Genomic DNA, 15,853 nt, shown 5'->3' with positions numbered 1-15,853 from the left:
CCAAAAGCCAAAAGGTCAGAGGCAGAAGAGTCCCCGAGTGAGAATTTGGGATTGTGGGGGTATACCTGCTCCCCAACCTCACAGCTAAGCAGCTGCACCAACCAAGTCATGGGGTGGATCTTAAGAGGCCAAGCTGGAGAGGGACCTAACCTAGCCAAGGTCTGGCTCCCAACCCCTCTCCCGTGTCTCTTCTCCCACCACGGCCAGGGAGCCTGTGAGCACCTGAGTCAGTCCTGACCCTCCTGTGCTCAGAACTGTCCATGGCTCCCACCTCACTCACAGCAAAAGCCAATGTCCTCCCTGAGGCCCCACAAGGCCCTGCACAACCTGCTCTATCACCTCCTCCCACTCCTCTCACTCACTCCATCCAGCCACAGGGTCTTCCTCTGACATGCCCGGCCCAGTCCTGCCCCAGGGCCTTTGCACTGGCCGGGCTTAAGCCCACACGGCTCCCGCCCTCACCTGCTTCAGGTCTTCGCCTGACACTCAACTTTTTTTTTTTTTTTGAGACGGAGTCTTACTCTGTTGCCCAGGCTGATATGCAGTGACACGTTCTCAGCTCACTGCAACCTCTGCCTCTTGGCTTCAAGCGATTCTCTTGCCTCAGTCTCCCGAGTAGCTGGGATTACAGGCGCCTGCCACCACACCTGGCTAATTTTTGTATTTTTAGTAGAGACAGAGGTTTCACTATGTTGGCTAGGCTGGTCTTGAACTCCGGACCTCAAGTGATCCTCCCGCCTCGGCCTCCCAAAATGTTGGGATTACAGGCGTAAGCCACCACCCCTGGCCGACACTCATCTTTTTTTTTTGGAGACGGAGTCTTGCCCTATCACCCAGGCTGCAGTGCAATGGCGCGATCTCAGCTCACCGCAACCTCCACCTCCTGGGTTCAAGCAATTCTCTTGCCTCAGTCTCCCAAGTAGCTGGGATTACAGGCATGTGCCACCATGCCTGGATAATTTTGCAATTTTTTTTTTTTTTTTTTTTGAGACAGTCTCGCTCGATCACCCAGGCTGGAGTGCAGTGGCGTGATCTCAGCTCACTGCAAGCTCCGCCTCCTGGGTTCATGTCATTCTCCTGCCTCAGCCTCCTGTGTAGCTGGGACTACAGGTGCCCACCACTGTGCCCGGCTAATTTTTTTGTACGTTGAGTAGAGACAGGGTTTCACCGTGGTCTCAATCTCCTGACCTGGTGATCCACCCACCTCAGCCTCCCAAAGTGCTAGGATTACAGGCGTGAGCCACCGCGCCTGGCCTTTTTTCTTTTTTGTAAACGGAGTCTCACTCTGATGCCCAGGCTGGAGTGAAGTTGCGCAATCTCGACTCACTGCAAGCTCCACCTCCTGGGTTCACGCCATTCTCCTGCCTCAGCCTCCCAAGTAGCTGGGACCACAGGCGCCCACCACCACGCCTGGCTAATTTTTTGTATTTTTTTTTTGGTAGTGATGGGGTTTCACCATGTTAGCCAGGATGGTCTCGATCTCCTGACATGATCCACTCGCCTCGGCCTCCCAAAAGTACGGGGATTACAGGTGTGAGCCACCATGCCCAGCCTAATTTTGCAATTTTAGTAGAGATGGGGTTTCACCATGTTGATCAGGCTGGTCTCGAAATCCCGATCTCAGGTGATCCACCCACCTTGGCCTCCCAAAGTGCTGGGATTACAGACATGAACCACCGCTCCTGGCTGGCCAATGCTCACCTTCTAAAGGAGGCTGTTCCCGACAACTTCCACACTAGCACCACTTTCATATTTTGACATTTAACACACTATACATTTTCTTTCTTATTTTTTGTCCCATTCGTCCCACTTCCCCCCATTCTGAGCACTCCAGGGGCAGGGATGGACACCTGTCCCCTCCACTGGGGCGAATGCCATGCTTAGGATGGAGCCTGGCACGCAGAAGGCTTGCAGCAAGTGTCTGCTGAATCAATGAGTGGACGAGTGATGAGTGGTGCCCAGGCTAGGGGGCCCTGTGGATGATGGAAGGCAGGGGCCAGGGTGGTGGTGGTGGTGGGTGCCGGGGTACATACTGCAGCAGGGCTTTGGTTTTGCGGGTGGGGTCGTCGGGCCGAAAGTTCTTGTACTCCTCCACCTCCTTCTCCAGGGACAGCAGCTGGCTCTGTAGTTTGCTACGTAGGGCCGGCAGCGACTCCCGGATGTGGTTGGTCAGTTGCTGCAGGAGAGAGGTCAGAGATCAGAAAGGGTGGCATGGGCAGGATACCAGGGAGTGGCAGACACACTCCCCCAACCAAGGGCCAACACCAGGGTGCCACTATGCGGCCACCACACCACACAGCCTTGAGAGACAGCAACAGATAAATCAAGCCACAGACACACTCATGTCTGGGAAAGGAGACGGCACAGAGCTGCCCATGAGTGTAAGAGGCTACAAACAGCCCACGGGGCCGACATCAGGCACTGGGCATATCCACGCCTTGGAGGACAAGCAACAGCTTGCAAGGACAGTCAATCCAGACCACGGAAACGGGGGCCAATGAACACACATGGGGACAGGCCCTACAAACTAAGATGGAAAGATCGCCCCTGAAAAGGTGGAGAATGCACTCAAGATGAGCTCCCCGGCTGCATCTGCATCTACAGAGAGAAGCAAGGAAGATTCAAAATAGACAAATGTGGGCCAGGCACGGTGGCACACACTTGCAATCCCAGCACTTTGGGAGACTGAGGCAGAAGGATCACTTAAGATCAAGAGATCGAGACCAGCCTGGCCAACACAATGAAACCCTGTTTCTACCAAAAAATACAAAAATTATCTGGGTGTGGTGGTGGGTGCCTGTAGTCTCAGCTACTTGGGAGGCTGAGAAAGAACTCGGGAGGTGGAGGTTGCAGTGGGCCGAGATCACACGAATGCACTCCAGCCTGGGTGACAGAGCAAGACTCTGTCTCAAAAAAAAGAAAAAGAAAAACAAAGCCATAAAATCAGCCTATACTTGCAAAGTGTAAAGCAGAGTTTGGCCATCTGTCCTACAACAGAGAAAGCTGGGTGCAGTGGCTCACGCCTGTAATCCTAGCACTTGGGGAGGTTGAGACAGATCACTAGAGGATAGGCATTTGAGACCAGCCCAGGCAATATGGTGAGACCTTCTCTCTACAAAAGATAAAAAAACTTTTAAAAATTAGCTAGGTGTGGCAGCACATGCCTGTAGTCCCAGCTACTCAGGAGGCTAAGGCAAAAGGATCGCTTGAGTACAGGAGGCTGAGGATGCAATGAGCCGTGTTTGTGTCACTGCAATCCAGCCTGGACAACAGAGTAAGACCTTGTCTGAAAAATCAAAAAGGCTGGGCATGGGCCGGGGGCAGTGGCTCACACTGTAATTCCAGCACTTTGGGAGGCCAAGGCAGGCAGATCACGAGGTCAAGAGATCGAGACCATCCAGGCTAACACGGTGAAACCCCGTCTCTACTACAAATACAAAAAAAAAAAAAAAAAAATTAGCCAGGTGTGGTGATGGGTGCCTATAGTCCCAGCTATTCGGGAGGCTGAGGCAGAAGAATGGTGTGAACCTGGGAGACGGAGCTTACAGTGAGCCGAGATTGTGCCACTGTACTCCAGCCTGGGCAACAGAGCGAGACTCCATCTGGGGTTGAGGGGAAGGCCGGGATGGGTACAGTGGCTCAAGCCTGTAATCCCAGCACTTTGGGAGGCTAAGGCGGGCGGATCTACTGAGATTAGGAGATGGAGACAAGCCTGGCCAACATGGTGAAACCCTGTCTCTGCTAAAAATACAAAAGTTAGTTGAGTGTGGTGGCGCATGCCTGTAATCCCAGCTACTTGGGAGGCTGAGGCATGAGAATCACTTGAACCTGGGAGGTAGAGGCTGGAGTGAGCTGAGATCATGCCACTGCACTCCAGCCCGGGCAACAGAGTGAGGCTCTATCTCAAAAAAAAAAAAAAAAAAAAAAAATCATCAAAAAAATAAAAAATAAATACAAAGTGGCGAGCTAGAAAAGAGGCATGAAGGAACCTCACATCTATGGCATGGAGCAAGTGGGGTAACCCAAAGACCTCCGTGACCAGGGGTCCCTGCCCTGCAGCCCTGGCCATCGACCCCCGTCTATGTGGGCTGCCTATAAAGGCAGGGAGCTACGCTGGCCTTCCCTTGGTCTGTGACAGAATACTAGGGCACTTAAGTCATGAGCAAATGGAGAGGAAGGGGCACTGCTGCTCTGGGAAGCACCCCACGTGGAAGGAGGCTGAGCCCCCTCCAGGCTCCCTGGAGGCCAGCTGGACTTTTCACTGCTGGCTCTCAGGAGGCCCCAGCCAGCTGCGGAGTTTTACTTCCCTTCCTCTCCCTACTCCCGTTTGTAAGCAGACCCCAGCTTCCTCTCCTGGAGGGCCCCTCCCTCTAGACACTGACTTCCCTCTTTGCTCTCCTGAGCTGCCTTCTCTGGGTGGCTCTTTTCCCGGCCCCCGCGCCCCTTCTGGATTCTTGATCGTGCATTTATCTGGCGGTTTGTTGGGTGTCAGTCTCCCCCATTAGAACTATGCCTTCTACAAGGACAGGAACCTACTCTCGTGTGGACACTGTGTCCCCCTGATATGTGCATGAAAAGATGACTCCTGGAGTGCTGCTGAGGCCCTGCTGCCATCCTGGAAGGTGCTAGAAAACAGCGGGGAGGAACGCCTTGCCCCTGCTACCACACACTGGCCCACTGTACAGCTTTTAAATCCATTTCTTTTTATGCACCATGTGAATATATTACTTACGAGAAGAGAACGATAGGCCAGGCATGGTGGCTCATGCTTGTAATCTCAGCACTGCAGGAGGCTGACACAGGCGGATCACTTGAGCTCAGGAATTTGAGACCAGCCTGGCCAACATGGTGAAACTCCATCTCTACTAAAAATACAAAAATTAGCCAGGTGTGGTGGTGCACGCCTGTAATCCCAGCTACTCAGGAAGCTGAGGCAGGAGAATCACTTGAACCTGGGACGTGGAGGTTGCAGTGAGCCAAGATCATGCCACTGCACTCTAGCCTAGGTGACAGAGTGAGACTGTGTCTCCAAAAAAAAAAAAAAAAAAAAAAAATAATAATAATAATAATAAAAAATAAAAAAGAGTTATTAACCCCCTGTCACCAACCCCAGGCAATGCATACAGTCTTCCAGGTAAATGACTGAATAATTACTATGGTAATTAAAATTTTGGTCATAATAACAGTGATGGTTGTAATAGTAGCAGCACCAAGTCACTGAACATCTGCTCTTCACCAGACCCTGAATCAAGTACATTTCTTTTATTTAGTTATTTAAGTTTTTGAAACAGGGTCTCACTCTATTGCCCAGACTGGAGTGCAGTGGCATGAACATGGCTCACTGAAGCCTTGATTTTCCAGGCTCAAGTGATCCTCCTGCCTCAGCCTCCTGAGTACCTGGGACTACAGGCATGTGCCACCATGCTTAGCTAATTTTTTCTATTTTTCCTAGAGATGGGGTCTCCATATGTTGCCCAGACTGGTCTCAAACTCCTAGGCTAAATGTGGACTGAACCCATTTTGCTAAAACAAGTGCTGCTCTAGCCTGAAACAAGTGCCAGTGAGGACTGCAGCTGTTGTGCAGTGCACAGCCTATGCCACTGCACACTACGTGCAAACCCTTGCAGTACCTGATTCAGCGTCTTCTGCAGATGTGGCGTGCCCATGCGGTCGGCCATGTGCCGGTAGGCCGGGTGGGAGAGGAAGAACTTCCTCTCAGCTGCCAGTGCTGCACGGATGTCCTTCTTGCCCTCAATATCCTTCTGGCTGCGGTTCACCACGCCAATGTAGCCTGTGGGGAGAGGCAGTCAGGTCAGGGGCAAAGCTAGGTGAGCCAAGTGGACCTGGCACGGGGATGGGCAAGATTTAAGTATAGAGATGGATCCTGTCCCACGAGGCACTCACAGCTGTCATAACATGTTACTCAGAAACAACACAGAGGGTGCGAATGCACATGGCAGCTGCGAAGAGCAACATTGAGTATTTGGAGGAAGGAGAGATCACATCCAGCCTGTGTGCGCAGGGACAGAAAAAAGCTTTGGGGCAGATGAAATCTACAAGCTGAGATTCAAAGATAGGTGAGAAAAAAATCTCGGCCGGGAGCGGTGGCTCACGCCTGTAATCCCATCACTTTGGGAGGCTGAGGTGGGTAGATCACGAGGTAAGGAGCTCGAGGCCACCCTGGCCAGCATGGTGAAACCCCGCCTCTACTAAAAAGACAAAAAATTAGCCGTGCATGGTGGCGCGTGACTATAGTCCCAGGTACTCGGGAGGCTGAGGCAGGAGAACCGCTTGAACCTGGCAGGCGGAGGTTGCAGTGAGCCAAGATCATGCAACTACACTCCAGCCTGGGCGACAGATCAAGACTCTGAATAAAAAGAAAGAGAAAAAGAAAAAGAAAAAGAAAAAAATCTCAAGGCCAGGTGCGGTGGCTCATGCCTGTAATTCCAACACTTTGGGAGGCCGAGGCGGGTGGAACGCTTGAGCCCAAGAGTTCCAGACCAGCCTGGGTAACATGGCAAAACCCCATCTCTACAAAAATATACAAAAATTAGCGAGGCGTGGTAGCACATGTGTATAGTCCCAGCTACCTGGGAGGCTGAGATGGGAGGATCACCTGAGCCTGGGAGTTCGAGATTGCAGCAAGCTGTAATCACCCCACTGCACACCAGCCTGGGCAACAGAGCGAGGCCTTGTCTCACAAGAAAAAAAAGAAATAACATCTTAAAAACAAGAGCAATACGGAAGAGCTAAAATCCACTATCAAACGAGTATATTTTAAACAGTTGGGTACATCAGGGTATTCATGTCCAGAGAGATCAATGGAACCGAAAAGAAAGTCCAAAACTACACCGAGAAGGAGGTAGAACTGAAAGTTAACGCTTCAGTATATGGGGGAGAAAAGCTGGATAATTCAATACACACTGTTGCAAAGAATCCAAGTGGAATGCCTACCATTGCACTCCTGGCTAGGTTTTTGTTTTGTGGGGTTTTTTGTTTTGAGACAGAGTTTCACTCTTGCTGCCCAGGCTGAAGTGCAGTGGTGCAATCTCAGCTCACTGCAACCTCCACCTCCTGAGCATCTGGGATTACAGGCGTGCGTCACCACGCCTGGCTAATTTTTGTTTTTTTAGTAGAGACGGGGTTTCACCATGTTGGCCATGCTCGTCTCGAACTCCTGACCTCATGATCTGCCCGCCATGGCCTCCAAAAGTGCTGGAATTACAGGCGTGAGCCACAGCGCCTGGCCTATGCTCCATTTTCTTTGTAGTGGGGTTGTGCATGTTTCTCTTGAGAAGCAAGGGAGAGGTGCCTGTCATCTATCCTGTAGGGTCTTGTGGGATGTGACTGCTCTTCAACCTTGCCAGATCTCTCTTGGATCCAAGAGGGAGGAGGGAAACGGAGACATGCCAAGGTGAGGTCACAGTAGGAGACCCAAGATCTGAACCTAGATCCCTGTGAAGCCAAAGTCACCATCACCTGTGTGACAGCACAAAGAAGGAAACAGCAGGGGCCAGTGAAAAGCATCTGGCTTGGATTTGGGTTGATTTACTTAATTAAGAGATGGAGTCTCGCTCTGTTGCCCATTCTGCATTGCAGTGGCACAATCATAGCTTACTACAGCTTTGAACTCCTGGGCTCAAGCCATCCTCCGGACTCAGCCTCCTGAGTAGCTGGGAGTACAGGCACGTGCACCATCACACACGGATTTTTTTTTTTTTTTTAAAGACAGAGTCTCACTCTGTCACCCAGGCTGGAGTACAGTGGTGCAATCTCAGCTCACTACAACCTCCGCCTCCCGGGTTCAAGCGATTCTCATGTCTCAGCCTCTCGAGTAGCTGGGATTACAGGCATGCACCAACACACCCAGCTAATTCTATTTTTAGTAGAGCTGGGGTTTGATCCACCCGCCTTGGTCTCCCAAAGTGCTGGGATTACAGGCGTGAGCCACTGTGCCCAGCCTGGATAATTTTTTAAGAGAGAGATGGGGTCTTGCTGTGTTGCTCAGGCTGGTCTCAAACTCTGGGCCTCAAGCCATCCTCCCAACTGTGCTTTCCAAAATCCTGGGGTTATAGGCATGAGCCACCACGCCTAGCCTGGGTTCCCGTAAAGGAGGAGGAGTTGTGAGTCATTAGTACGCCAGGAAAAAGGGTCCAGTGGGAGGGCTTCTGAAGCCTGAGGTCACAAAACGGGAGCAGGCCTACAAGTGAGCTGAGATGGAAGCGCCTTCGTTCTTAGAAACAGGAAGGAAGGCAGAGAAGGGCAGCCGTGGACATCAGTGAGTCAGGAGGAAGGGGAAGAGGCCCATATCACCAAATCCTCAGCCTGGCTAGTGCCCACAGACCCCAAAGGCCCTTAGGATCCAAGGTGGAGGCCTAACAGTGTCCAAGGGCAGCCGGGTCGGGGGGGCTGTAGTAGGGTGTGGGGTTGGGTAGGGTCTGCTTTCCTCTCTAGCACCAGCAAATCCTCCCCAAACCTCAGCCAGCCACAGATTTGCTTCTTAGCCCCGGATCTTCACAGCTAAACAGGGTTTTGAATTTAGCCCTGACAGCATTCCCCTGGGATCCGGGGTCGCCTCACCACTCAATGTCTCAGCAGTGCTGGGGGATGGTGGCAACCAAGGTCTGAACTTTTCCCCACATCTATCTCAGACATCGAGGTGGAAAACCCAGGAGTAAAAGAAATGCTCTAAATGACTGTGGCTAAGCATGAAGGGAAAGGCAGGAGGTGCCTGCAGCTTAGAGTAGATGCCAGAGGGCAGGAATGGCTTTAAAAAAACACAAAAGAAGGCTGGGCACGGTGGCTCATGCCTTTAATCCCAGCATTTTGGGAGGCCGAGGCGGGTGGATCACATGAGGTCAGGAGTTCAAGACCAGCCTAGCCAACATGGTGAAACCCCATCTCTACTAAAAACACAAAAATTAGCTGTGTGTGGTGGCTCATGCCTGTAATCCCAGCTACTCAGGAGGCAGAGGTTGCAGTCAGCTGAGATTGTGCCCCTGCACTCCAGCCTGGGCAACAAGAATGAAACTCTGTCTTAAAAAAATAAAACAAAACAAAATAAAACCTAGCCAGGAGCAATCGCACATGCCTGTAATCCCAAATACTTGGGAGGCTGAGCTCGGAGGATCACTTGAGCCTGGGAGTTTAAGGCTACAGTGAGCTATGATTGTCCCAGTGCACTCCAGCCTAGGTGACAGAATAAGACATCGTCAAATAAAAAAAAAAAAAAGAAAGAAAGAAAGAAAGAAAGAAAAAAACTTCTAACAGCAAGAGTGAACCCTGATGTAAACCATGGATGTGAGGTGGGGTGGTGACAATGGGTCAACGTAGGCTCATCAGTTCTAACAAATGCACCGCTCTGCTGGGCACGTTGAAAGTGAGGGAGGTTATAGGTGTGTGGGCTACAGGGCTGATAGGAAATCTCTGTATCTCCCTCTCAGTTTGGCTATGAACCTAAAACTGCTGCTCCGATAAAATAAAATGCTTGAAATTTTTTTTTTTTTTTTGAGACAGACCCTTGCTCTGTCGCCCAGGCTGGAGTGAAGTGGCACAATCTCGGCTCACTGCAACCTCCACCTCCTGGGTTCAAGTGATTCTCCTGCCTCAGCCTCCCGAGTAGCTGGGACTACAAGTGTGTGCCACCATGCCTGGCTAATTTTTTGTATTTTTAGTACAGACAACGTTTCACTGTGTTAGCAAGGATGGTCTTGATCTCCTGACCTTGTGATCCGCCTGCCTTGGCCTCCCAAAGTGCTGGGATTACAGGTGTGAGCCACCATGCCCGACCCAAAATATTTAAAATATTTTTAAAATAAAATAAAAAATACTTAGGTTACTCCTATCAGAAGATCTGTACCTGAACTTGAACCTGAACCTGATCTAATTACCAGCTAACAGAGAACAATAATTGGCCAAATCCCAAATGTGGGATGTGGTCTGGTTTCTTCCACAAATGAATGGTATAGAAAAAAAACAAACGGGATGGCAAGGGGAAGTATTTGAAAAGAAATGTGGGTATTTATGTGTAAAATGCTACAATGCCTAGATTTATAGAATTTTTTTTTTTTTTTTAGAGGCAAGATCTTGCTCTGTTGTGCAGGCTAGAGTGTAGTGGTGTGATCATAGCTCACTGCAGCTTCGAACTCCTGGGCTCAAGCAATCTTCCCACCTCAGCCTCTTAAGTAGGTGGGACTATAGGTGTATGCCACCATGCCCAGCTAACTTTTTAATCTTTAGTAGAGACACGGACTTGATATGTTGCTCAGGCTAGTCTTGAACTCCCAGCCTCAAGGCATCCTCCTGCCTCAGCCTCCCAAAGCACTGGGATTACAGGCGTGAGCCACCTCGCCCAGCCAGTGCCTAGGATTTGTGTTAAAATCTTCCAGGAAGATGGCCGGGTGCGGTGGCTCACACCTGTAATCCCAGCACTTTGGGAGGCCGAGGCGGGTGGATCACGAGGTCAGCAGTTCGAGACCAGCCTGGCCAACATGGTGAAACCCTGTCCCAATTAAAAATACAAAAATTAGCCAGGCGTGGTGGCTGGCACCTGTAATCCCAGCTACTCGGGAGGCTGAGGCAGGAGAATGGCATGAACCTGGGAGGTGGAGGTTGCAGTGAGCCCAGACTGCACCATTGCACTCCAGCCTGGGCAACAGAGACTCCGTCTCATAAATAAATAAATAAATAAATAAATAAATAAATAAATAAATAAAATGAAAAAATAAAATCTTCCAGGAAGAAAATAAAAATAGTGAGGATATTTGGGGGAATCACTATTAGCCAGATATTAGTAACCACCGAAGCTGGGGAAGCCATCCACGAGGACTCTTTGAACTTTTTTCCACACTTTTGGGAATGTTTGAAAATGCTCATAATAGGCCGGGTGAGGTGGCTCATGGCTGTAATCCCAGCACTTTGGCAGGCCAAGGCAAGTGGATCATCCGAAGTCAGGAGTTTGAGACCAGCTTGGCCAACACAGTGAAACCCCGTCTCTAGTAAAAATACAAAAACTAGCTGGGCGTGGTGGTGCCCACTTGTAATCCCAGCTACTCAGGAAGCTGGGGCAGGAGAATCAGTTGAACCTGGGAGGCGGAGGTTGCAGTGAGCCGAGATTGTGCCATTGTACTATAGCTTGGGTGACAAGAGCAAAAACTCCATCTCAAAAAACAAAAAGGAAAAGGAAAAGGGAAGGGAAGGCTCATAATAGAAAGTAATAAAAAAATTAATTAAAGTTATAAACCCTGGGGAGCTGGGAGCTGCAGATTCACCAGTGGCTGTCTAGGGGAAGTGTGGCTGCGGGTGAGTTTAGTTTCCTCTTTCTATACACTTGTTTTCTAATGTTTCAGAAACCAGCAGGTGTTAACTGTGCACTTGAAAAACGAATGCATACAAATCAGAAGAAAAAGATACATAGCTCAAAGGGAAAAGAAAGAAGGAGTTACGGTGAAATGGAGAAGCAATGACTTCCAGGCAGGCAGGGAACAGGTGCCGGGGTTTCAGTAATGATAAGGACCCCACCCATCCTCCTGCTTCCCCAGCACCCCCAAAGCCACACCTCTTCTCAACGGGAGCAACTTGTTCTCCAAGACGTCCCTGGCGTCGGTGCCCTCGTCCATCAGGTCAAGCTTGGTGATGACACCGATGGTCCGTAGGCCTGAAAAAGCCCAGAGGTCAGAGGTCAGAGGCTGCCACCAGGAAAGAGCATCAGCTGGCAGCTGCAAGCCACCTGGGGTCCCGTCGGCCCTGAAACTTCCAGGTCACATCACCTGGGAAAGCCAGAACGTCACAGGCCTGGGCCCCAGTTTCCGACATGTCGAATGAAGATGGTCACAGCCCTGATCTCACAGGGTGGTCATAAGGGTGAGCCTGGCACACAGCAAATACTCAACAAATGCTGGCCATTATTGTCATTTGTGTTATTAAGGACAACCTCTGCTGCTGCAGGCTTGGGGAAACCTCACGTAAACATGATTCCTGGGCCAGATTTTGATGCTGGACTCTCCAAGTGCCAGCAAAGTCCCAAGGGAACATTTGAGTTTGACACGACTGTTTCCAGGGCTACCTCTTGCCTGAATGGCTAAAATTCCACTCTGGAAACCATCCCATCCAATTCCACCTCTCCACAAGTCATTCCAGAGTCAAGGATGTCTTTCTAGCAAAGTCTCACCTCTGCAGATCAACTGCTCCCACGGGGGCTGAGGGCCTGGCTCTGTGCTAACCGTGTGTGTTATATGTGTGGCATGTGCATGAGACACTGGGGACAGATGGAAGCCAGAGTGAAGATCTCTGGTGGGTGCCAATTTGGGCATCAAGGGGGCCACAGCTGTGCCCTCCCTGGGGCCCCTTCCTGCTCACATTCTGCAGTGAGGGTTCAGTAGAAGGATCTGACTAGAGGGGCCCAGGGGTGTCAACTCGAAGGGAAATAGACGATCTCACCATGCAAAGATCAGAAACAACCCAAACGTTCAACAGTCCTCACATCAGCTATCTGGGTTAGGACTGAAGTTCCCGTTCTGACTAAGAGGGGACCATGTCTCAGGGAGCAGAGTAACAGCTAGATGGGACCTAAGATCGCATCTGGGCTATGGAGTGCTGGGCCCTTCCTTCAGCCCTAGGCTAGCTTCCCACTCTGGCAACATGGGCACTGCCATGTCCAAGGAGGACCATCCAACTGCCACACAGTGACTTCCCAGGGGATGCCCACCAGCACTGCTGGTTCTCGGAGGAAGTGCCGTGTTCCAGGAGGCCTTTTCCTACAGTGGCCATGGATTAAAGAGAACGCCATGACTTGGAACCAAGGATGCTGGGCACGTCCCATGCTCAGAGGCACCTGGAAGAGGGGACTGCCCTAGGCTCAGGGTTACCTTGGGGATCGACTTCCTTGGCCAGCTTGAGGGCATCGGAGTTGGCCAGGTCCATGTTGGCGGGCGTGACAGCCAGAATGAGGCTGCTCTCCCGGCTGATGAACTGCAGGATCATGTCCTTGATCTGGTACTCGATGTCTGGAGGCTGGTCGCCCACGGGCACCTTGGTGATACCCGGGAGGTCGATGAGGGTCAAGTTCAACACTGGGAGGGAAACCAGAAGGAAAGGCATTCAGAGCCAGGAGAGGGGAGGCACAAACAGGCCCGCAGCCACCCAGCTGACTACCAAAGTTCCTGCGCGGGGCTCAGACTTGAGGATGTCGCCTGACACTCCGCCTGAACCACAACTTTGATCCAGTAACTCCCCTTCTAGGATCCCATCCTACAGATACCTTCTACCTACTCCATTTCAATGACGCAGTTCTAAATCAGGACAGTTCAGACTGGAATAGATCTAAATGACTAAATAAATTTCAGCCCATCCATCCAGCCAATACCAAAGAACCATTACAGACAAACAGATGAGGCTGGGTGCGGTGGCTCACATCTGCAATCCCAGCACTTTGGGAGGCCGAGGTGGGTGGATCACTTGAGGCCAGGAGTTCTAGACCAGCCTAGCCAACATGGCAAAACCCCATCTGTACTAAGTATACAAAAATTAGCTGGGCATGGTAGCACACACTTGTACTCCCAGCTACTCGGGAGGCTGAGGCATGAGAATCACTTGAACCCAGAAGGTGGAGGTTGCAGTGAGCTGAGATCATACCACTGCACTCCAGCCTGGGCGACAGAGCAAGACTGTCTCAAAAAAACAAAAACAAAAGACAAATGGATGAGGCCAGGCGCGGTGACTCATGCCTGTAATCCCAGCACTTTGGGAGGCCATGATGGGTAGATCACTTGAGCTCAGGAGTTCGAAACCAGCCTGGGCAAGATGGCGAAACCCTAACTCTACCAAAAAAATAAAAAATTAGCCTGGCATGATGGTGTGCATCTGTTGTCCTAACTACTCAGGAGACTAAGGCAGGAGGATCGCCTGAGCCCAGGAGAAGAAGTGAGCCAAGATCTCACCACTGTACTCCAGCTTGGCCAACAGTGTTAAACCCTGGCTCAAAAAAAAAAAAAAAAAAAAAAAGAATAAAGAAACATTCTGAGAGGCATACAAAAAAAAAAAAAAAGCATAGGCCAACACAGTGGCTCACACCTGTAATGCCAGCACTTTGGGAGGCCAAGGCAGGCGATCACCTGAGGTCGGGAGTTCGAGACCAGCCTGACCAACACGGAGAAACCCCATCTCTACTAAAAATACAAAATTAGCCAGGTGAGGTGGCGCATGCCTGTAATCCCAGCTACTCAGGGGGCTGAGGCAGGAGAATCACTTGAACCCGGGAGGTGGAGGTTGCGGTGAGCCGAGATTGCGCCATTGCACTACAGCCTGGGCAATAAGAGTGAAACTCCATCTCAAAAAAAGCATAAGTGATTTTTATGTTATGCTAACAATTTAAGGAAAAGGAGTGATAAACACATACACAACACATATATAGATACAATCACAATTGCTTACTTGTTTTTTGCTTACACATTTTTTTTAAGATAGAGGGTCTTGCTATGTTACCCAGGTGAAGTGCAGTAGCTATTCACAGATGTGATCATAGCTCACTGCAACCTCGACCTCCTGGGCCCAAGTGACCCTCCTGACTCAGCCTTTCAGGCAGCTTGAATGACAGGTGTGTGAAACCACACCCAGCTCATGTTTGCATTGTCATCTGAAGAACCTAAAATATGTGTGCAAAACTGGTTGACAAGGTAGGTTTTTGCGATATACCTTTCTGTAATTTTTGAATTCTGAGCCACATGCAGGTATCATTTATTGAAAAACAAATTTAAAACTTATCGCAAGGAACCCATCATGGTAGCAATCTGTGCCTCTGGGCCAGAGGATGTCTATGGCCCCGGGCTGCTGTTTGAATGCAGAGTTTTAAAATCAGGATATTTGGCCGGGCAAGGTGGCTGTAATCCCAGCACTTTGGGAGGCGGATGCAGGCGATCACCTGAGGTTAGGAGTTTGAGACCAGCCTGGCCAACATGGTGAAACCCCATCTCTACTAAAAATACAAAAAAGTAGCTGAATGGGCTGGGCGTGGTGGCTCACGCCTGTAATCCTAGCACTTTGGGAGTCCGAGGTGGGTGGATTGCCTGAGCTCAGGAGTTCGAGACCACCCTGTGCAACATGTTGAAACCCCGTCTCTACTAAAAATAAAAAAAATTAAAAAAAAATTAGCCAGGCAGGGTGGTACACACCTGTAATCCCAGCTACTCGGGAGGCTGAGGCCAGAGAATTGCTTGAACCCGGGAGGTGAAGGTTGCATCGAGTGGAGATTGCGCCACTACGCTCCAGCCTGGGCAACAGAGCGAGACTCTGTCTCAAAAAAAAAAAAAAAAATTTGGCCGGGCGCGGTGGCTCAAGTCTGTAATCCCAGCATTTTGGGAGGCCAAGGTGCAGATCACAAGGTCAGGAGTTCGAGACAAGCCTGGCCAATATGGTGAAATCCCATCTCTACCAAAAATACAAAAAATTTGCCAGGCGTGGTGGCAGTTGCCTCTAGTCCCAGCTACTTGGGAGGCTGAGGCAGGAGAATAGCTTGAACCTGGGAGGCAGAGACTGCAGTGAGCTGAGATCACACCACTGTACTCCAGTCTGGGCGACAGAGCGAGACTCCATCTCAAAAAAAAAAAAAATTAGCTGGGTGTAGTGGTGCATGCCTGTAATGCCAGCTACTTGGGCAGCTGAGGCACAATAATTGCTTGAACCTGGGAGGCGGAGGTTGCAGCAAGCAGAGATCACACCACTGGACCCCAGACTGGGCAACAGAGCAAGACTCTGTCTCAAAAAAAAAAAAAAAAAAAACCCAGGATATTTTACAGAAGACTGGTTCTGGCCTCTCTTGAGGCACCAGCAGATCTGGCTGCCTTGAGCCAAGTGGTGG

The 15,853-nt window shown here is 50.5% G+C and overlaps 1 protein-coding gene across 8 annotated transcripts in view; it reads right to left on the bottom strand.

Annotated features, from left to right (window-relative positions):
• Positions 1-15,853, bottom strand: part of DNM2 (dynamin 2) — a 114,268-nt gene that overhangs the window by 43,014 nt on the left and 55,401 nt on the right. For all 8 annotated transcript variants that reach the window (XM_055371666.1, XM_055371668.1, XM_055371670.1 and 5 more), the window contains exons 4-7: positions 12,867-13,070; positions 11,558-11,656; positions 5,631-5,791; positions 2,034-2,176 (exon numbers count right to left, since the gene is read on the bottom strand). In XM_055371666.1, coding sequence (XP_055227641.1) covers positions 2,034-2,176; positions 5,631-5,791; positions 11,558-11,656; positions 12,867-13,070 — 607 coding nt within the window. The remainder of the gene's footprint in view (positions 1-2,033; positions 2,177-5,630; positions 5,792-11,557; positions 11,657-12,866; positions 13,071-15,853) is intronic.

The sequence above is a fragment of the Gorilla gorilla genome, chromosome 20 (assembly GCF_029281585.2).
Source record: "Gorilla gorilla gorilla isolate KB3781 chromosome 20, NHGRI_mGorGor1-v2.1_pri, whole genome shotgun sequence".
NCBI lineage: Eukaryota > Metazoa > Chordata > Mammalia > Primates > Hominidae > Gorilla > Gorilla gorilla.
This window is presented reverse-complemented; position numbering and strand designations above follow the sequence as displayed.